Raw genomic sequence first — 23,559 nt, forward strand, 5'->3', positions numbered from 1 at the left:
GATGGGGGATTTGTTGTTGTTGTTGTTTTTTTTAAAAAAAATAAATTTATTTATTGATTTTTGGCTGTGTTGGGTCTTCGTTTCTGTGCGAGGGCTTCCTCTAGTTGCGGCGAGCGGGGGCCACTCTTCATCGCGGTGCGCGGGCCTCTCACTGTCGCGGCCTCTCGTTGCGGAGCACAGGCTCCAGACGCGCAGGCTCAGCAGTTGTGGTTCATGGGCACTGTTGCTCCACGGCATGTGGGATCTTCCCAGACCAGGGCTCGAACCCGTGTCCCCTGCACTGGCAGGCGGATTCTTAACCACAGCGCCACCAGGGAAGCCCGGGATTTGTTATTTAATTGAAAACCTTCAATATTAGCAAAATAATGGGGAATGAGACCTTCACACACGACTGGAAGAAACAGGAACTGGCACAACTTTTGGGAAACTAACACAACGGCATATCTACAAATTAAAGTGCAGTTCACCTCTGACACAGGTAAGGCCCAGTTTTACAATCTGCTGTACAGAAATGAAAGCACCAATACGTAAGGATACACGTTTAGGGATTCTTCTTGTAACATAGGAGAACATAAACTGAATCTCTACACGTAAGCACCATGTTGAATAAATGATGGTATAGCCATGCTACAAAATGCTGTGCAACTATTAACAAGCATTAGGACTTGGCAAGATGCTCATAAATAACAGAGGAAAAGAGGCCTGTGTTAGATGTAATCACTCCTTAGTTTCCTTAAAAAACAAAGATGTGAAAGGAAAAGGACAATAAATCTGTACATACGGGACTGTACGTTTATATGAGCTCTGATGAGAGAGGAGGAGAGGAAGGAAAAGCTACTACTTTATTCTTTATTTGCCTCTATGTCTGACTTGTTATAATAAACATACTTTACAATACTTTTCAACTCCAACAAAGAAGAAAATACGAAACACTGAAAGTTACTTTTTTAAATAAAAGTACTCTTAATTACTGAATCTCTCACCTGGGCAATGGCCAAACTTGCCACCTGGACAAACGCAGCTGTATGTCTCCTCTCTGGGATCAGTGACACATTCAGATCCTTCAGGGCACGGACTGTCTTCACATCCACGATGGACAAGTGGGCATTTTCCCCCTTTGTTAAAAAAAAAAAAAAAAAAAGGGGCAGGGGGGAGAGCTAATTAATAGGAATTTCAAGAAAACGATCTTTAACGTATAGCCTTCACAGGTCGTACATGAAATGACCTGCACTGCCTACTTCCACGTGTGTATGTGCGTTACCTGTGCAGAGACACACAGCTGTCCTATGGTGGCGCGGGGTCACAAAGCTCAATCTGGCTGTGCTATGCGTTGACATCGCACTTTCATCCAAGGACACCTTTTCGTCACAGAATCTCCAGGGGCAATCCAGCCCCGCACAGAGCTTCTGGAACACATCCAATATCCTCACACCACTGATCTCCTCAATATCCGTCACGGAAGAATTAATCTTGTGCAGAAGTTGTTTTGTTGAGACCTGGGCGCTACCTGATTTGTCTACAAAAAGCAAGATGTCCAGATGCGGATGAGGCTCGGAGGGCTGCAAGCTAACGATCTGAATGTCGCTCCTCCTCACGCCCAGGATGTTCCGCAAAGCTCGCTGGAAGTTGCGCCAATAGTCACCAACGAACTCTTCCGGGGTGAGGTTGGCAAAGCGGACGGCCATGGTCTGGTTCAACATCTCCTGCGTCACTTGTCTGATGTGCACCGTGACGTCAGCTGCCGTGGTAAATTTCCCGTCCGTTACACTGATGTTGAGGAGGTACTGCCCCATGTCCAGCTTCTTGTGGGCTATCAGCTTGCCCCCCGTGCTGGAGACAGAGAAGAGGCTGTCCATCTGGGGATCGAGGCTGTAGGTTAACGTGTCATACACGTCTTGGTCTGTCGCGTGGATCTTCCCAATGACGCCACCTGAGTACTCCTCTCCAAAAGCAGTAATGAAAATCTCTAGCGGCAAAATTGCAGGAGGATAGATGCTCTCTTCAATGACTCTAATGTCAATGTATGTCAAAGATGACAACTGAGGCTTTCCGTTATCTGCCACCTACAAGAAAAGGGAAAAAAAAAAATCACCTTCGTCCGTGTCGTCGTTTACAACTTCTTAATAAAAATATATTTACATTGTTCAAGTTCTAAAATATTATCAATTGTTAGATATTAGTTTTCCACATGAGCAGTATTTTCAAGGGACAGGGTAAATACTTCTTTCTAGCCCTTTCACTAATTTATGTTGAAATTTAGCTCTACCAACGTCTATGACAAAGTAACCAAATGAATAAATAAGCCCCCACGAAGTGCCATGGGATAAAAATGAAGGTCTGACCAAAAAGCCAGAAAAAGACTGTAATTGTAATTTAGTTTCGTCTTCTCATGCAATGTAAGCTGTTTACACAAGACAAGACAACCACCAAAGCAGCTCTTCTCCATGAGTCCACAACAAAATCATAAAGCAAGACTTCAATACCTTAATGTGCAGTAAGTAATGATCTGTCACTTTCCTATCTATGGTAGCTGCCGTCAGGAGGGCTCCCTGCTGGTTGACTTCAAACGCCCCCTCCTTGTTTCCACTCACGATGCTGAAGAAGAAGGGAGGGCCATTGTGGGAGGAGTCCCTGTCCGTCACTGCCAGCTGCAGCACGCTGAACCCCACAGGCTTATTTTCCTGCAAGAGTAAGAGAACCAAACAACTGTCAACAAAACCCCGTCTCATATACAAGTTTTCTATAATATGAAATTTACAGAAAACAGACACTGCCGCTCCATTTGGAAGGAGAGAGGAGGGGTGGTGGTGATGGGAAGGAGGGGAGGGAGAAGAGGGTGGGAAAGGAGGGGGCTGGAGGGGAGGGGGCATGGGAGAAGAAAGGTGTGGGGGGAGTGAGGGAGGGGTGCCGGGAGGGGTGAGGGAGGGGAGGTGTTTGGAGGAGGAGTGGGAAGGAGGAGGGAGGGTAAGGGGCGAGGAGGAAACGCAAGGGCAGAAGATAAGGTTAACAATCAAGCTAGCGAGACTATCTTAAAAATCAAAGCACAAGCAGAGATGACAGCATCTTGGAAATGCTCATCTTTTAGTATCGATGGAGACCCCTGTTATGTCACTGTTCCCATTTTTCTCAAAAATAGTCTTTGGAAAAGAAAGATATTTCAAACAAACCACTGAGGCCAACAAAAGAGCGTATTTCAACAGGGGTGCGTTCAGTGAGGCTTGGGCCCAGGATCACCTGGATGATCAGGCTGTAGTTTCCCCTGGAGAAGATGGGAGCGTTGTCGTTGACATCTGACACGTCTATGTTCACAGTGGTCGTGGTGACTCTGGGTGGACTGCCGTTGTCCGAGGCCTGCACGGTGAGCGTGTAACCTGAAATCTTTTTGGGGAAAAGATAAAGAGAATCATGTCCATTTCCACAAGGCCCAAGCGCAGGGTTCAGCCTGAAGCGTACTTCTGATTACTGGAGGGGCGGATCTGAGGGCCTGCCATTCCCCGTGTCCTGCAGGCGGGCAATTCCCTAGCTTACAAACAACTGATCTGCAAAATGTAATGTATCTGCTCAACAGAAAAAGTTACTAACAGGGATGAGAATCTCCAATCCTTCTCAGAAACGTACTTGTTCCGTTAAACTGTTCTAACTTTGAAAACCTGCAGATCTATTAACAGAAATTAAGACAGAAAAGTAATACAAAGATGAGAGAAAACATCATGTATGTCGAAGGCTGTTGCTTTACTGGTGGCGGGGAAGGCAACCTTCCCTCCGGCCCCAGTGTGACTCTGAGCCAGAAGCAGACAGACAGCAAGCCGCCTCCCGCCCTCGAGGGCTCACTCACTCTCAACACTCGGCCCACCCTCCCCATCCATGTCACTCTTGGATTGTAGTCAACTGTCTACATCCCCCAAGATCCTCTCTTCGGGACTTCCTGCAAAAGAAGGTGAATTAAGTGAGGTGGCCTCTCTTCCAGGACAGTTTCTTTTAAGCTCTCTCTTCCAGAATGAGCAGTGAAGAGGCCAGGGAGCTGGCTAACCCCCAGAGGACGTGCTGCAGAATGTCAGTCCTGAAAGACGCTCCAACAAAAAGTGGGCGACGTAGCTTGGGAGACTCTCTTTTGCTATCTCATAATGGACACGAATATACTAAAGGATATGAGAAGTGTTTCAGTCAAAAATACTAAGTTTTGTTCTGCCCAGCAGTACTGCAATCCTAAGCATAACAGTCATGCTTCCTAAACTCTCGGAAAGTCCCCACTCAAGAATAATAGGTCAGAAAAGGAAGAATGGACTTTGATAAAATATCTCAGCACTATCTCCCCAAATTCCTCTAATCTTGGATTTACCCACTATTCTTCTGAAATTACAGTCTTTATTATCATCAATGCCCTTCCAATTCCCCAAACCAAGGCTCTTTCACTTCCCCTTCACTTCACTACCTCTGAGGCAGCTCCCCTCCCGTCTGTGAGAGCAGATGACTAAGTAGATGGATGGATGGACGGATGGATAAAGGGAGGGAGGGCTTGCCTCTCTCCTTATTCACTCACTTTTATCTCAATACCTCAGATCACTTCCATAATCATCTTCAGAGGCATGTGCCATATCTGTATTTCCAGCTTTCAAGTCTCTTAAGTTTGACTAAAATCTCTAAATACTGGCTGAATAATTTTACCTGACTAGGCCACTTCCCTCTACAAATCAGCATATTGAAAACCACATTCAAGCACCTCTCCCAGTGCTGAGTTTACGCCCTGTGACCTCCTACTCGTCTTTAATGGCACTACCCAGTCATAGCAAGACTGAAACACATCGAGTCATCTGCCACCTCTGCTTTCTCTGGAGGGCCATGGCTGAGCTCTGTGGACCCTAATTTTTCCTCTACAAAGTTCCTGCATTTGTCTTGTCATTCACTCGTCATCGCTACTTTCCCAATTTGGGCTCTTGTTGTTTCATAACTGATTAACTAACTGTCACTGTTCCTCCCACCTCTGGATAACACTTAGACCTGCTGTAGGACTGGTCTTCAGAAACCATCTCCTGTGCTGTTACACCTGGGCTCACAGCATCGGTAACCTGCAGTGCCAGCCCGAACCTACGATCCTGGTTTTTTCTGTGGCCTGTCATCTGTCCCTAAAAGTCTTCATCTATCTTTCCTCCCTCACCTGTTAGTACGATCGCTCTACTCCGACACATCTGAACATAATCACCTAAATACGCCCCACATCTTCCTTCCTCCATCCTTGTTCCCCCGGTTCCTCACAGGCAATTCCCTCCTCTCAACACTATGGTTTCCTGAATCTCTGCTATTATTTAAAACCCAGCTTCTAGCTCCATGAAGCATCTCAAAACACTGGTGCCAACAGGAACTTGGTCCTGAATACAAGCTCTTATTACCCAAACTTCACATTAGTATGAAACACATCACATATTCTGGAGATCTTCATACTACAACTGCTTTTCAAGTATTTATATCTTGCTTGTCACTTACCGAGAACAAGGCTGGTTCTACCCTTTTAACACTTCCCAAAATGTCGGCAGAGGTAAATACAAGGCACTTCCATCTACTGATCTGATCATCTGTAAACAATCTACGTCAGATTTTTCCACTTACTGTTTCCCGGTCTAGAAGTTTGGTCACTTTCACTTCTCCCCTGGCAGGGTCGATTGTAAATGGACTTCCCTGATTGCCGTCTATAATTGAATAGTGGATGTGGCTATTTGAAGGTCCATCGACGTCATCTGCCATAACCTAGAAAATATCACACTCTGGTTTAGGAGACAGATGAGGGAGGGGCAGAGTCTACTAAGCAAATTTCTGATAACAACAGCTAGTTGTGTTAAGGCGGTCATTTATAATAGAGTCAGTAACTGAACAGGCTAGCAAAAGACATTTCCTTAACTTCAAATTATCAATATTTTCAAGTAAGGCCACTACAAAAACTGGATCAATCTCACTAAAAATTCTTGCAAAGACCCAGAAGAAGACTGTAGGGGAAAAGATACGCACCGTAATGACAGACTGTTCAAGAACAGCATCTTCACTGATCACTGCCGTGTAGGTGTCTTGGCTGAACACTGGGGGATTGTCATTGATGTCTGTTACATTGATGTTCACAGTTGCGACGTCACTCAATGAAGGTGTGCCCCCATCAGTGGCTTCTACAGTCAGGTAATACTCATGAGAGCTTTCATAGTCCAGATTCTCGATGATAAATATGGCCCCTGAACAGAAAATCAAAATTACATCCAGTGCTTTAAAATGCCACCACATTCTCCTCCTATGACTAAAATTTTCAGTTCAATAGTTTACTTGCCATTTGTGTATGGTTTCTAATTTCTTAATTCAACATTTAAAACACGAATTTGCCCATCCTCGGAACCTTATTTATTTCTCTTAATTACTTTCCTGATACTCTTTGTGTTATGTGAATTGCTTTCCTAGTCAGTACTCCTTACATCCCCCTGCTATAAAAATGATAACATTTCTTATCTCTTTTTAATGATAGTTTACTATAGACTTTAATGAAATAGAAAACACAAAAATTCTGTTCTTTGGCTTTTCGTTTCCTTTTCCTTCTCATACTCTCTCTTTTACAGAAATGTACATCCTTTAAAAAAAAATCTCCAGAATAACTATTTATATCCCATCATTTTTTAAAAATCCCTTTTTGATTTAATAATTCCTTTAATGTCTTTCCTTTTCACTTCCTTATAATCTACCCTACATAAAGAGCCCTAAAAATAACAATTTTATGATATATGCCAAAAATACATTTTAAAACAGCATCATCACACACCTACCCTTCATCTGAAAGTCACATACAATTAAATACAGTTGGAATAGAGCTATTTTTTCCAGAGCAAATTACTTACAGCTATTTTAGATGACAGATTAACAAGACTACAAAAAGTATTTATGCAGCCACAGTCAATAGCGCCAATGACTCCTGACCTGTTGGCAGTCACTCAGTGACTCAGTCCAAGCACTTCGACGGTTATCTATAACTAGCGTAATGAAGAGATCAATTTAATGAATTATCAGATATCCCCTATTGAAACTAAGATCAAAGAGGTCGAAACTGCTGTTTCACCTGGGAAGCTACTTCACATGAGATCCACGTGGGCCATAAAAAGGAGCCATTCCGCAAAATCTTCTACCATCTTCAATTCTTTACTGATTTACGACATCTTATATCTTTACTAAATTACTCGAGTATGATGCTTTAATTTTCTATTTAAAGTTAATTTGCTTATAGTTATAATGGATAAGCCAGAAATGTACTTTATTATGTAGAACTATAGTTTAAAGTCTTCTAAACCACTCTGAATCCCACTTACGATAACAACAAAAAGAAAACTTGAGTCTTCTCTTTTAGAGTATCTACTGACAATGTATGACCAGTTTTTGTACCAGGTAAAGTGCTGAGCAATTTAGCCTTTTTTGGCAGAATAAACGGCTTCCTCTCGTTTGCATGGTAGGTTACCTGTTTTAGAATCTATGCTGAATTTCCCATGTTCGTTTCCACTTATTATCGAGTAGGTGATTTCTGCATTTGCTTCAATGTCCCTACTTGCTGCATACACTTGAAGAACTTCTGTTCCAATGAGAACATCCTCAGACACTGTGGCACCATATTCACGGTATTCAAACACGGGTGGGTTATCATTTATATCCAAAACGGACACAACAACAGTGCCAGTAGCTGTCAACCTTCTTGGCAAACCATGATCTACAGCTTTCAAAGTTAGAGTGTATACTGCCTGTAGTTCTCTATCCAAAGGCTTTTCTAACTGAATGATTCCAGATAATTCATTAATGGAGAACTGTCCATCAGCAGAGTTAATCAGTGAGTAGGATACCTTCCGATTCAGTCCTGTCAAGACATGACATCAAGTCAGAATATTTTATTTCAAGAAATGTAAACAATTTTTTAAAAAATCCAGTATACATATGAAAAAGGGAAAATGCCAATATACATTATTTTAAAATTCTTATGACTATGACCTTAAAAATGTGAACTTTAAAATGAGCAATTTGCTGAGTTAAAACAAATATAATTTCACAGTCATCTGGCTTTTTCAGACTATGTTATATAGGAACTTACGCTCTAACAGCCAGCAGATCTTTAAAAATAAAGCCTAGTTGTTATTTAGCTTCAGTAACAAAGATTTATTTGAAAAGTAACATTTTTGGTATTCTTCTGATTCTTCAGTGTTAGAATGACTGAAGAAGTTATTTTTATTCTCTGCTATCAAAATGCTATGAATATATATCTTAGAGTCTTATTTTCTCTAAAAAAAATTTGAAAGGTCTGTAAAACTGTCACAATATATCGTTTGCCTGTTATGTTCCTATGATACTAAATCTCTTTGTCACTAATGCTCTATTCACAAAAAATAACACTTCACTAATTAATTCAATGGGACATAAAGATCAGTTTATCTCACCACTAAGCAGAATTTTAGGGGTACCACAGATACTTTACAACAGTAAGTTCACTGGGCACAATTTTGAGACTTCAAATATTCATTAAAAATGAGTTCATTATTCTGAAGGCTAACACGACTTTTAACGGTAGCATGACTATGGCGAGTTATTCAACATGCGTGAGGTAGGGTACACCAAACGGGCTGAATGTGGAAGAGCGCTCTAAAACAGGCTCCTCCTCAGGTCACAGTGCACAGTTTGAAGGCAAAAGCATCATTTGGGCGATACCTGCATCCACATCCGTGGCCTGTACCCTTGTCAGGAGCGTGCCAGGCTCTGTGTTTTCAAACACGGTGATGGTGTAAGGATCAGCAGAGAATTCGGGGGCGTTATCATTCACATCCTCTAACGTGAGCACAATATCAGCTTGACAGAACCTTCCCCCTCCATCCGTGGCCTTGACCAGAAGATTATATGTTGCCTGGTCCTCACGATCAAGCGGGGCTAACGTTTTCAGTTCACCTAAAAGCAAAAATAAATGGGCTCACTTGAAATTTAAGATGCGACTCCAAGAGCACATCTTTCTTTCCCTTTTCTCTTACATTTATAAAATCTGAATAACAGCCTTCCTTTGGAGAACAATTTTATTAGTGACAAAGTCAACAGCTGTGGGAGCCCTCAGAGCTGGAGGTTTCCAAACCCTGCCAGGTGCTAGCTCTAAGCCATAAAGATCTCCAGGTCAGGACCCCTCGCATTATATACAATGCCAAAAAGCAAAATAGCTGCCAACTTACCAAATTGAAAATATTTTTAAATTGACTCAAAAATTAGATTCACATGCTTATAATTAATTTGGGGGGAGCTTAATAGAAAACTGTTACTTGACCCCCAATTTTAACAAAATACAAATTGAAAGAGAAAATCCTAGAGGTTCAAAGTAAAATACCACTCATAATTTTAATGAATATGCTAAATTATAAATTTATGGTCACAAATTCAAAAAAAAACTATATGTAAAATGGATAAAGCAGAAAGTTTGAGATATATTTTAACTTCTGAGTTTTTTTTTAAAAAGTTGATATAAAAAACATAAATTTTAAATCCTCAGTTCAAGTAGGTGATTGTTGCTGCTAATTTTTTATCTCACCCCGAATTTTACACACTGAATTGCTATTTACATTTCTAAAAGATGCCATTTTTGTAGCAGGAGAGTAAATTTTACAAGAACAAACTGTCATTTCAAATTTTCCGTGTGATCCAAAACCACCCACGTGTGACTTTGCTGGAACACAATTAGTTTTGCCCCAAACTCTACCTTTACCTGTGTCTGGATTTAGTTTGAATTTTTCTGCACCTGGACCAAATAATGTGTAAGTAATTTCGGCATTGGAACGGATATCTGCATCTGTAGCAGAGACCTGCATGATCAATTTCCCAGGAAAGGCATCTTCTGGAATCGTGTCGGAATATAAAGTCTACAAAGATTTTAAACAATACTGTTAACACAAAACATTAAAAGGTAACGTGACTGCCAAGGGAGTAACAGAAATCATTTAATTTTCCTCACAGAACACATGGGAAATGACTAAAACTAAAATCCAAGGAGCTTTCAAAACTATTTTTCTTACAAAACATTTAAAACAGAGAGGATTCATATAACAGTTAACAGCCCCATACGCTGAAAGAGTCTGACCTGACATTTAACCTATAGAATTCTGAATACTTTGTCTTTGATTTGGTTTCATATTTAATTTAATTTACATTCTTATGAGAAAATAAATGTAACACTCAATTTTTACCTAAAAATTAGAATACAAGCCTGATACATTACATCTAATTTCCAATACAGGAACTTATTGTTTGCAATCACTCTTAAAACACCACCAAGTAACTGCATTTGGGAGAGAAGTGAGCCTCACGTCACGGGAGAAAACAAAGGTTATCCAAGGCCACTGGGGGGGGTGGGCAAGTGATGCCCAGGCCAGGGCTCTCTTCTGCCCTGCTCCACCCTGTCTCTCTTCAAACCTGACCTGATTCTCAAACACAGTGAACGGTTGTTTCCAGTTCCAACTATTTAGAAATCCATGCCGTAAACCAAAACATAAGACAAACAGATAAGACGTTGTTAAATTTATTTTCTTAATATGAGCTCAATTTTAGGTGAACTATGACTCACGAAACAGGATATTTTGCAATACTGATGATTTCAAATGATCTAGTGTCCTAATTTTATTAAATACCAAAGGTGATAGGAAGAGTGTGGAAAAACAGCAAAACACACACATTTAGTTTCTCTAAGATACATACACACGCGCACACACACACACAATCCTCCTTCCATAAATCACTGTCACCCAAACCATGGATTGGAATGAATCCGCTTCCCCCCCCACAACCGAATTATTCGTATCCATCTCCCCAAGGACAGCTCTGCCCCTCCGCCCGCCCAGCTGCACACACCTCATGCCGGCTGCAGTGCGCTCCGCCTCCCCGGCCCTCTCCCAGGTCACCTGTCCCCCACCCGGCCCTCCTTTCACCTGCTACACTCTTCTTCCTTCTTTTTACTCCCAACTTTCGTCACTGGCCAAATCTATCTCCTTGTTAACACAAACCCTTTACCCTCCTGAAACCAGGCGTCCACCCACATCACCGCGCTGAGACCGCCGTCCCCAAGCCAGTCACAGAACCCGATGGTCGGTTTCACTCAGTCCGCTTTTTATCTCTGTCACACCTCTGCCTGCCATCTCGCCTCCTACAAATTCTCCCCTCCTTTGCTCTCAACTACACTGTGCTGGTATCTGCGCTCTCTTCCTTCCACCTTCTTTCTCTCTAGGCGGGTACCTGTCTCTACCCTGTCCCTCCTTGTTATTATTCTCTCAGATGAATGCAGTTATCAGTTATCCACAGAAGCTGCCAAGTTCACATACCCATCCTTCATCTCGCTAACTCTAAATGACTATAAAAACACATTCAACTGAATGTCCCGTGATCTTAAACTGAACAAATCTGAAATGGAATTCAGCATGCTTCCTCTAAAACCAATTCCCGCTCCAGACTCATCTTTGGTCTTTCTCCCAATCACTCCTGTAGGAAACCTAAAGTCAATCTTGACTTAACTAACATGCTTGTTGCGCTGTCACGGCCAGGCAGGACCAAGTGCCACCAGTTCTCCCGTTACAGCATCTTTCGTCCTTCTGCTCCCCATGCCTCAGTCCACTCCCTGTTATCCCCACTTTCACACTTCCTCAGCTAAATGGAAACAATGCTGCCAGACTCAGCTTCTCTCAGGAACTCCTGGAGTACGTCATCTCCACCTTTCATGTAATGAAGGGTTCATGGAGTCCCAGCTCCCCGGAACGCCCTCCATAGCCCCTCTCACCCAGTTTCCCCTCCGGCCCCAATGCCCTTCCATTTCCACTCTTGGTGATCTCATCACCACCTCCCAGAGGTTGAGCTTTTCCTCATCCTCCAGTTCCGGGGACAACTCCCGCCCTCACCGAGCGACCTCAGCTGGCACAGCTCTTCCTTGGTACGCCTTTTGTCCTCATGTTAAACGGTGGGCTCCACAGGGGCAGAAGTCACATGCTTCACCTCTGGGTTCCTCTAGCGTGTACAAGAGCAAGGGCCCCAAATACGGTCTCTTGGTGCAGAACAGAGCTACCTCACCCCCAAATGAAGGGAGTCCTTTCATGAAAACGCAACAGAGCAATGCTTATATACAACTGTAATCCTGTCCGTAATTCACAGTATTTTGAACTAGGTTTTTAAGCTATTTATCAACCCCCAAAAGTAGTTCTGAAGCTAATCCAACCCTGGCCCCACTGAACCCTCACCTCGACTTAAACATTAAGAGATTACAACATGAAACACATTTGAATTACTCTACAGCACCACGTGACAGTCCTTCTGAAATGTTTAAGAAAGAAATTCGAATTCATAATATATAGACTTAAAAGAGTATCCTACCTTTTCACAAATGGGACTGTTGTCATTTGCATCAAGGACTTTGACTTCAACTATAGCTTTTGATGAGAAGGTCCCATCAGTTGCTGTGATAGTCAGAAGATAATTGTCCCTTTTTTCCCTATCTAGAGGTTTCTTCACATAGACCTTCCATTCATTCTGTATATTTTCAATAGCAAACTGCCCCAAAGGATCCCCTCCTATTAAATCAATGGAAGGAGATGACAGTCAAATTTGTTGAAATTAAAAATGAGATAACAGAAGAAATAAATGGTACAAAAGATATGTAATATTACGATTCAAAAGAATTAAGTTTTAAAAAAAGTAATTACACTTAAATTTATCTTATTAGCTTTCCCATTCACTAACCGCCCCCAACCCAAAACCCTCAAAAAAACCAAAAAACAAAGAAAGCAGCACTAAAATGTGTATTTAAACACAGCATTAAGCCAAATAAAATTTCAAGACTATCAGTAACACTTTAGCCTATACTGAAACTATAGATTTTTTAAATTATAATATCTTTTTTATACACTGTATAAAGATCAACAGAATGAATCATCAAAATCAAAATCAGCCTAAAGAAACAACTACTGGCTTTGCTCAGGCAAAGAACTTGAAACATAGCTTAATAGATGTTATTTCTACTTATTTTAGATATACTAAAATCGCCCCTTTAACTCTCAATTTCCATAAAATACACATCTCAGAATTTATACTTCTAATACAACTTAATTTTAAATTAAACCATTCACTTTAAACATGTTACCTGTTATGTAATATGTAACTTGTCTGTTGATCTCTTCAGAATCGGCATCCGTGGTACTTAGGATGGCAATTACGCCCCCTGGTGGATCATCTTCACTCACAGTCCCTTTATAAATCTCTGCCGTGAACCGTGGGGGACTATCGTTGACATCGGTGACAGTAACCTCCACAATGGCTGTGGAGGAGAGCTGGGCCTTTTCACCATGATCTGATGCAACCACCTTAATCTGATAACTGTCTCTCTCTTCGTGGTCAAGTTCCTTTAGGGTTGTAATCCATCCTGTTTCCATGTTAATGGTGAAAGATTCGATGACTTCTACACTTTGTGACTGATCTAGACTATACATAACCTGGCCATTGGTTCCTGAATCTAGGTCAGAAGCCCTGATCTGGATGACTCTGCTTCCTCCTGGCAGGTTTTCAACAGTAAATGCCTCATATGGACTAGACTCCAAGACAGGGCTGTTGTCATTTGCATCTTTCACTTGGATACTAACGTCTACGGAAGCCACCAGCTCATAGCCGTCATGAGTGCACCTGGCAAGGACGGAAAACTGGTACCACTTAGTTGTCTCATGGTCCAGACCCTTCTCCAGTTTCAGCCTCCCACTCTGTCTGTCGATCACAAAGAACTCATCTCTGTTGCTCTCAGGAGTGCTCCCTTTGACTAGGCTGTAGAGGACAGTCTCGCTGTGCTCTGCTCGAATGAGATCTATTTCTGTGCCAATAGGCACGTCTTCTGAAACTGTGTAGGTGTAAAACGGTTCTGAAAATCTCGGAAGCCGCATTTCTGGTGGAAGTACTTTAACATAGACGGGAACAACAGATTCTTTGGGTGGAGACCCACTATCCACAGCTCTGACAAAGAAAGTGAAGCCCTCATTTTCTAAGCCAATTAAGCTTTCTTTTGTAGTTATTACGCCAGACAGTCTGTTAATTTCCAAATTCTCTTTAACGCTTTCAGAATCTGCTTCGATGGCATAGGTGACGTCGGCATTGGACCCCTCATCAGCGTCACTGGCAAGGACCTTGATGACTGACGTCCCTTTGGGAGCATTGGATCCGATATTCACCTCAAACTTGGCTGCTCGAAACTGCGGTGCATTATCATTGTCATCTGTAAGGATGACATTAATGGTGCAGAAAGCAACTTTTCCACCAGTGTCCTTGGCCATGAAACGAACTGGGATTACTTTTTCCACTGGGGTTTCTCGATCAAGTTTTTCTGAAGTAAAGATCTGTCCTCTCTCGTTTGTGTAAAACCTGTCTTTGGCAAAGTCATTTACAATATGGTAGGTAACGTGACCGTAAATCCCCGAATCCCCATCAGCTGCTTTCACCTCGGTCACCAGCGTGTGCAAGGGAGCGTTTTCAGCGAGCTCCACTTCATATTCGTTCTGAAGAAACATGGGACTGTGCAAATTGCCTCCAATCACACTCACATGAACCTGAGCTGAACTCCTAAAAACTCCGTCAGACACAGAGACCTGAAGGGTGTACGACGGCTGCAGGGCGTGCCGGCGCAGGTTTGAGAGCGTGATGATCCCCGTCCTGTTGTCCATGACAAAATTCTTATGATCATTGCCAGACAGGATGGAATATTCCAACTTGTCTATGTCTGAACTGTCCGCATCATAGGCTTTTACACAGGTCACAAAATGACCACGGGCAGCGTGCTCGCTGATTCTGGCTTCATAAATCTGTTGGTCAAATAGTGGTGGGTGATCGTTGAGGTCGGTGACGTCCACGGTGACAACCACATCGCTGCTCAGAGGAGGCACGCCGCCGTCAAGAGCCCGCACAAAAATCTTGTGCTGCTGGAACTGCTCATAATCCAAAGTCCGGACCAGTGAAATGAGGCCAGTGCTGCTGTCTATGTGAAAATGATCATGACTCTTGCTGTGATTCCCAAACATGTGGTACGAAATCCCTCTGTTTGGCTCTGAGTCAGAATCTGTTGCTCTGACTTGAACCACGGATGTTCCAATTACAGAGGCCTCGGACAGGGTGGTGGCATAGGACTGCTGGGCGAACACGGGAGGGTTGTCATTGATGTCTTCCACGATTACGTCCACAAAGACCTCAGCGTGAGCACCGGTCAAGGAGTCAGTCGCGCGGATGCTCAGTTTATATGCTGGGTGGGACTCAAAGTCCAGAGGCGCTATGACGTTGATAACTCCGGTGTTGAAGTTAATAGTAAACTGGCTGAAAGGATCGCCGTCTGTGATGCTATAGAACACTTTCAAGCCCTCCGGGCTGTTGGCTTGTACGTGGACAACGGGGCTGTGCGTCTGGACGTTCTCTGGAATCTCGGCGCTGTAGAAAGGCTTTTCAAACACAGGCATGGCTTTGTTCATAACGGTGATGGGAACTATGACTTCAGCCGAAAACGCTGGGTTTCCTCCATCTTTTGCAACCACCGTGACGAGATATTCTTTATTCAAGGTGTCAGGTTCAAATTGCTTTTTCAGAGAAATTTCCCCGGAGGCTCCAATTTGGAAGTGCTCGTGGTGTTCCTTGAGGTAGTAGTGCACTTCCCCGTTCCTGCCGCTGTCTCTGTCGATGGCCGTCACGTAGCGAACGACATGGCCCACGGCGGTATCCACTTTAACAAGGGCGTAGTAAGGCAGGTTGACAAACACCGGTGCGTTATCATTCTGGTCTTCGACGACGACCTTGACAACGACATGGGCCACCGCTGAAGGCTTGCGTTCTTGTGTCACTTCCACTACCACATCAAAGGTCTCCTGCTGTTCACGGTCGAATGGTATGCCAGTGGTCGACAGAACTCCGGACGTGCGGCTGATTTTGAATCTGCGATCTGGGTTGAGGATGCGATAAAACAGGGGCTCGTTGATTGGATTCCCGATAGCAGTTATGACAGCTAATCTTCTGGCTTCAGTGGAATTCTCTTTCACTACCGCAGAGTAGAAATCTTGGGTAAACCTCAGCTGGCTCTCTTTGCTTTCCTTCACGTTAATTTTCACAGAGGTTAAGCTTGTAAACCTGCCGTCAGAAGCTCTGACGGTTAGCTCATAGCGGCTCCTCAACTGAGTTGTGTTTTGTACAGTTATAGTACCAGTCTTGTGGTCCATTAAAAACTTCTCCCCAATGTTGCCTTCGGTGATGGAGTACATCAACTGTGAGAACGCGCTTGAATCAGCATCTGCAGCATTTACTGTAATGACACTGACTCCTCTGTATGTTGGCAACAAAAGAGATGCTTCATACAATGATGTGGAGAACACGGGGGGGCAGTCATTAATGTCAATAACATGGATAGTCACGTTGGCTGCATATTCAGCAAATAAATATGGTGTCCCCATGTCATGAACTTGTACGGTGAAGTGAAAAGTACTCGTTTGTTCATAGTCCAAACTTAGTACTGTATGAATAGCACCAGTGCTGGAATCAACAGTAAAATATTTGTGTACAGCTGGTTCAACAATGTGATAAACAAGCAAAGCATTTGATTCTTTATCAGCATCAGTGGCTCGGATAACTAATGGGACATTCCTCTCTGTTAGGACCACACTGTGGATTGAAGCTGATTCACTAATGAGCCCCGTATATTCTGCCTGCGTAAAAACCGGCGAGTTGTCATTTTCATCCTGCAGATGCACCAGGACGGTTGTATTCGTAGACAAACCAGCCATGTTAGTTCCTTGTATTGTCAATGTATAAATGGGCAAAGTTTCAAAATCCAAAGCTTTCTGAGTGATGATACTTCCAGAATGTGGATTAATATCAAAGGCATCAGCTATATTTCCATCTTTTATTTCATATACCACTGATGACTGACTATGGGCTGTAACCATTCCAACGAAACTCCCAATGCTGATAGTTTCACTAATTTCAACAGAATATTCCTTTGACGTAAACTTGGGAGAGGCGTTGTCAGCAATGGTGACAAAGATACACACAGAAGTGACTTCACTCATTGGCGGGTTGCCTTTATCTACAGCTTTTACCATTAAGTCATACTCCACTTGATTACTTCGATCTAATTCTTTGGCAGTTTTTATAGAGCCCAAGATGGGATCAATTGTAAAAGAATTTCCAATGTTTCCTGGGAGGAGAGAAAAAAGCATGTTAGAGAAAAATACAAGGACCTATCAACATTCGAATGGAACTTGTTTTATTCAATTTGTCTCATTTTCTCAATGTGTTTCATTTTTATCTACTCTAAGGGCAAACTTTTCTGAGTTTTGTCTATAAATTATGAAAAGAAACAGAAGCAACATCACTCTGTACCTAAAGCCGAAAGTCACTCTCTCTGGTTGAATCAGGAATGTGTTGTGGAAGGATCTGGTTATCCGTCCATAAAGGAGTTTAGTTAATCATCTCCAAGAGTCACTCAAAACCCCTTTGGAATATATTTATCACTTGCAAACTCTCAAGAATCTTACCCACTATGAAAGGGAAGACTCCAATTAAATTTAACAAACTTAAATAGCGTTGGCCCTTATTTTATGCATTCAGGGAATCGATGAATAAGCCTGTGTGTGCTCTGCCCCACTTTATAGGCTTTCAAGATTTCAGTAATAGCCCCTGAATTTTTTCAGGTCAGTTTAATTTCTAGGTGAGTGGTTCTCAACTGGAGGTGCTTTCACCCAGAGGGACGTTCAACCATGTCTGGACCCCTTTTTGGTGACCACTACTTGTGGGGAGAGGGTGCTCCTAACCTCTAGTGAGTAGAGGCCAGGGATGCTGCTAAGCATACTACAGTGCACAGGACAGCCCCACAGCAAAGAACTTTCTGGTGCAAAATGTCAATATTGCTGAGGCTGAAAACTCTTAAGATTGTTTTACTTGCTTTTCTTTAGACCTTTTCCAGCTACATTATGTACATGTATTTAGCTGCAAATGCAACTCCACAATATTCCATAGTTTTGTGCCACCTGAGCTCTTCCTGAGGAAACCAGGAGTTTACTACAGTTCCACAGTTTACTCTCTTTCTGGGTAGATCAAGGCAGTGTGAGGGTCCTCAGATTCGATCCAACCATGAACCCTTCATCCCTTTTCTGTTTTATAAACAAAGAGTCCAGAATCATTTATTCTAGTCATTGAACTGAATTGATCTAGTCTGAGGAGCTGCCCCAGAACTTGCTGAGGCAGAAGATCATGAAGCTCCCCATGCCTGAGTCTTTAAAAGCTTACTTGACATATTTTAGGGAAAAACAACTTCGAACAAGAAGAAAGAAAGCCTACTGATAATTCCTTTAGTCTTGAGAATGTAGCATTTGTTAGGAGTTAGAAGAGAATTCTTTCTTTCAACAGAGTGAATTTATAGTGGAAAAAGGTATAACTTGTTTCTGTCTTAGTAATAAAAATGATGTATTCAGTGATTAGAAAGAATCCATTTTATAAAATATACTTTTCTCTAAATCTTGGAAAAATTGAACTATTACACTTTACCCAAAACAAAGTCCACTTGCCAATGAACTGCCTTCTCAAATCCTGTGTTCCTCGAGGTCTGCAATCGAGCACGGCCCTTCATAGACCAGAATTACTTGCTGTGACTTGCAAACCAGGGGCTCAACCAAGCACTCCTTCCTCCACATCATTACTAGTAAATACTTCCTCTACAGCTTTCATTTCCTTCCTTTAATACATTTTCCAAAAATCCATGATAGTTCTGTCTGAGGCCAGACCCAGTCTGGTTTTCATTAAGTCTGCCTGGCTCTGCGTCCAGGCCCCAAGGCTGTGCCTCAACCTGCAACAGGACAGAGGTCCAGGATGTCTCCAGGCCACGAAGCTCTGAGCCGAACCCTGGCCCACGAACAGGGTCATGCTGCCTCTGCCAGGCCTCGCAGACACTAATTTCCGGCCTGTCTGTACTTACGAGCGCCAGTGACCCCAGTTCTCCCCCACTGTGTTTTAGTTGGTTATTGGGATTCCAAGGTCCTTTCTCAGCTACCTTTGCATCATCCCCACTTCCAAAGCTGTGACTGGCTGAGACTGGCTGACTGCTTGGGGGGCTGTGAAAACGTCTGGACAACTGTCTTCATCCCCAGTCTTTACTCTCCTATGTCTGTACTAATAAAGCAGCTGGCCTACCATATTTTATACTCAGCCATCTATATGCATTTCTCTTTTACTTTGTACAGTGGACATCTTAAAGCTTCAAATACACAAGGCCTCACACGGAGGAATGAACGGACTTTATCTGCAGTGAGCAGACACCCTCATCTTGGAACCACTGCGTTTGGTGGGTCCCCTCCTGGCGCAGTCTTCCGCCAGCTACTCTCACCGCCTCTCCATGCACGCATTCATTCATTCAGGTTTTGCCCAAATGCCTCCTCCTTAGAGAATGTGGTGGTGAGGCCTTCCTTGACCTCCCCATTCAGCATGGCTGTTTCTGTCCCATTACCCTGTTTTTTCTTTACAGCACATACTTTCACTTTGTTCTTATCTGTTCTCCCACTAGGATGTAAGCTCCACTTAAGCATGGCTCGTTTGATTCATTATTTTACCATCTCCGCCTAGAAAAATGCCTGACACACAGGAGACACTCAGCAAATATTTGTTGAATGCAACATCTTTTACACATGTATGGAAAGAAAACAAATTAAACACCAAAGAGGCTGATCAGCATCTTGAAAAAAATTAATACATTCATTAAAGTACTATATTTATATTTCTACTTGGTTTTGTTTTCCTGCATTTATGCTATACTTCAATCACTACCAACAACCATTTGTTAGATGTGGCACTTCATTAAAAAGTAGTAGCAAAAGGAATGTATCGTGACTAATTGGAAATCTGATAATAGCAATGTGACATTCAAAACATTCATTACTTGCAGTATCTCGACTTGGATAAAGACAGCTCTGAGCTTGTCAATGATAACAAGAAGTTTAAACAGAAGCACAGCTAGTTCATCAGTATATGGATCCGACCTGTATCAATACATGTACTACGGCAGAAACCACCAGATTTGCAGACGGAAAGCAACATCATATTTATGTGGCAACACTGAGGGCTGCTGAGTGGCTTGAATGTGTCCTTGTCTGATCTAGTAATAGCCACATTCACCAAATACTGAAATATACATATGGCACTTGTGAACTAATAGGGCAGTGGCAGAAGTCTGTACTAGGTTGGGGCCTTAGTCACTCACTGTAGGAGAGATACTGGTTATTTCTAAATAGTTTTAAATTGTTCTTTCCATAGGAACAAGGCAATTATATGGACAAACATGCACGTGTGTGCTCATCAGCTATGACTGTATTACACATGTACACCCCAAAGGGCATGTCAGAAAGCTGTGCACAGGATCTGCCTCTTCCCACGGTGGACATGCCGTGGATGCTGACTGCCCCCACAGAATGGCAACCTCTGTAAAGCTTCAACTGCAATTACATTTTACCTAAGTTTGGGGAAGAAAACCAATTCTAATCAATAAGTATATTTACTGAGTGTCTTCTATTTCCAGAGGTTATAACAGTTTTGAATTAACAATCATCTACTTAAAAGTAAATAAATAAAACACTACAGCCCAGAGTATGGCACCAATGTGTCTCTAAACACCTAACTCAATTATTACTGAAAATATTCTTTAATTACTTCCTTTTTTCCCTAAAGACTCCTCATCAGATCAAACCCTTTGCTCAATAAATTGCTGCTAATTAATCATGCAGTGTTATAGCCTGAATTTGTAACTACTCTTTTGAACTTTATTAAATGCAATCTGACACAAGTCAGAAGCAGGTGAATATGAATACACTGTTGAATGAAGGCTGTGTGACCATTTTATAGTTCCTACTATTCAGCAGATTTACACACATACAATTCTACTGTATTTTAATCGTAGTTGTTTCCTATAAAGTAACTTGTATAGTATGATTTTTACATTACCAAATCTATCCAATTATCTTCTTTGAAGTCCAAAGTTTATTATATCAGAATAGGCCCTTGGTATTATCTATTCTCTGAGTGGAGATACAGTTCCATTCTTGGAATACCGAATTACTAACTCCATCAGTCATTACAAGCATTTAAAGAATGTGCATGCCTTCAGTCAGGCACCAACAATCATATTTTAAACGCCCAATTGCTAAAAACTATGTGAAAGCTAAGGGAAAGTTTAACATTTTCTCCTACACAAACCCCGTAAGTTTGTCTCAGGGGGGAAAACTATTTTACTGAAGTGCTCAGGCACGTACAAATGGAATGCGCTTTTTTAATGGTTAAATTTCTGAACCAGTGGAAAAATCATTTTTATTCAAGGCACTAACTACACTATAATACATTTTAACCCTGCAACCTTGGGCAGTATATGAGGTCTTATTTGTGAGGGATGGCTGAAGCTTGGTCATTTTCAGGGAAATAAATGAAACTTCAAATATATTAAGATGAAAATAGTTTAACCACATAAAACACATTGATAAAGCAAAGAAGTACTCTCCATTTGCTCAGCTTTGGACTATATGATCTTCAGTTAATTGTACCTCTATCAATTCTAATGCCTAGAAAAGACATATAATTTCTAAATATGCAGAGGAATGGACTTACAAAAAAAAAGTTAAGTGGATGATCTCAATATTCTAAAATCATTATAGAGAAAGAATGCAAGAGTATAACCTTTGTACTAACAATGGCACTGAGAAAGATGGAAAAATGGAAGCTGCCTTCTTGATATTTAATCACTTACTCAGTATTTGGCACGAGTCGGGCAAGTCCCAAAGCTAGGTGATTTCTGACTGAATAAATCACAAGCTCTAAAGCAGATCCCTGTTGCAATCAGGGGCAGAATTCTTTTGCAAGCACATACATTTGTGGACCGACGGTAACCCCTGCCTATCAAGCACAAGTACAAACGCTCCTAGCAGGGCACCTGGCATATAAAATGAGAGTCTTTGGAATAAAGAAATGCATGAGTGAATAGCAGCATCAAACAGAACACAGAACAACATTTCACTTTGCACCACCGTTTCCTGGTGATCCTCCTTCTTGGAATCACCAGCAAGGCTCTGGACCTCTTGCCCTATCACACCCAGAGCTGTCCAGGCCCACAGTTCCAGCTGGTCTCCCTGCTTTGCTGTCTCCTGCCCAACTCCAGCAAGCCCCTTAGTCTTTTCAACATTTCTTCAAGCCCTCGTCCCAACCCTGGGACCTACTGCACTAACCCAATTCCATGAACGAAACACAACTGTGAAAGATGCATGGGGGTGAAAGTGGCAGAAAAGCAAAGCCTGGAAGGGGTAGGAGAGGCGTGGACACCCTTTTTGAGACGTGACCCAATTAGAACTGGATGAGTTGGAACTGTCATGGAGTTTCCTGCTCTGCCCAAGAGAAGATATGCTCTGACTAAAAGAAAAATGTTAAATCACTAGGCCAGCCTTATCCTAAGAGTACTTCATAGTTTATGGAGGAAAACAATTGTGTGGTTAAAACCATTTTGGAAATCCTGAATTGGTCAAATAAAGTTTTCTTTACTGCATGACTTCTCAGAGCCTTGAATTACGCTAGTATTATGAATCTCCAAGAACATTACACAAACATAGTTAGGACTCTCTAGCTTTGCTTTCCAATGAGTTAAAAGTTAATTATTTTTTTCTTTCTCCTAAGATGTAAAATGGTAGCTATCAATTTAAGCAGTTTTGATACCCAGAAATGTTTCAACATCTAGAACTAATTTTAGAAAAGAAAAAACATACTTTCTAACAAGTGCGAAGTTATAAACCTACATAAAAAAAAAAGCAGTTATAACAAAAAGCAGTTATAAAAGCAGTGCTCCAAAAATACCTGATTCGATAGAGTACAGCACTTCAGCATTTTTCCCTTTGTCCTTGTCCAGAGCTGTAACCTGCAACACAACTGAGCCGACAGCTGCTGATTCATAAACCCGCCCTTTGTAGGAGGAGCTCGTGAACCAGGGGGCGTGGTCATTGGTGTCGCTGACATTAACAACAATCCTTGCAAAGTTGCGCTTTACAGGGACATCTTGATCTCTTACCTAAAAGAATCAGCATATTATTGATCCTGTTAAAGCTTTCCTTAAAATTGATTAAAGATCACTCTCAATCACATGGAACCCTGCAGGAACCAAACAGTGGCAGAAGAATGAGCAGAAAGCCCTACCATGACTGTGAGAACATGCTGCTGAATGGCTTCGTGATCAAGTTTTTCAGCCGTATAGAGAGAGCCAGTTGCAGGGTCAAGGCGAAATTTCTTGAGGCTCAATGGATCGATACTGCTCTGCAGCGTGTAGATTAGTTTGTTTTTTTCATCCTTATCCACAGCACTGATTTGCAAAATTTCTGTTTCTGGCACTGTGTCTTCAGGAATAACAACTTCATATTTTGATGTAGAAAACTGAGGACGATGGTCATTTGTGTCTATTACTTTGATGAATACCTGTGATGACAAAATTACTCATGTAACAATAATATTCCTAATTAT

At 42.1% G+C, this 23,559-nt stretch overlaps 1 protein-coding gene across 3 annotated transcripts in view; it reads right to left on the reverse strand.

The window, feature by feature from the left end:
- The window catches only part of FAT1 (FAT atypical cadherin 1), a 124,239-nt gene that overhangs the window by 13,634 nt on the left and 87,046 nt on the right, over nt 1-23,559 (reverse strand). For all 3 annotated transcript variants that reach the window (XM_059049524.2, XM_059049523.2, XM_067022297.1), the window contains exons 8-20: nt 23,239-23,514; nt 22,903-23,113; nt 13,154-17,221; nt 12,388-12,584; nt 9,743-9,896; nt 8,710-8,943; nt 7,478-7,867; nt 6,001-6,215; nt 5,605-5,742; nt 3,235-3,378; nt 2,484-2,681; nt 1,262-2,063; nt 984-1,115 (exon numbers count right to left, since the gene is read on the reverse strand). In XM_059049524.2, the coding sequence (XP_058905507.1) occupies nt 984-1,115; nt 1,262-2,063; nt 2,484-2,681; nt 3,235-3,378; nt 5,605-5,742; nt 6,001-6,215; nt 7,478-7,867; nt 8,710-8,943; nt 9,743-9,896; nt 12,388-12,584; nt 13,154-17,221; nt 22,903-23,113; nt 23,239-23,514 (7,159 nt within the window). The remainder of the gene's footprint in view (nt 1-983; nt 1,116-1,261; nt 2,064-2,483; nt 2,682-3,234; nt 3,379-5,604; nt 5,743-6,000; nt 6,216-7,477; nt 7,868-8,709; nt 8,944-9,742; nt 9,897-12,387; nt 12,585-13,153; nt 17,222-22,902; nt 23,114-23,238; nt 23,515-23,559) is intronic.

This window comes from Kogia breviceps, chromosome 20, assembly GCF_026419965.1.
Source record: "Kogia breviceps isolate mKogBre1 chromosome 20, mKogBre1 haplotype 1, whole genome shotgun sequence".
Lineage (NCBI taxonomy): Eukaryota > Metazoa > Chordata > Mammalia > Artiodactyla > Physeteridae > Kogia > Kogia breviceps.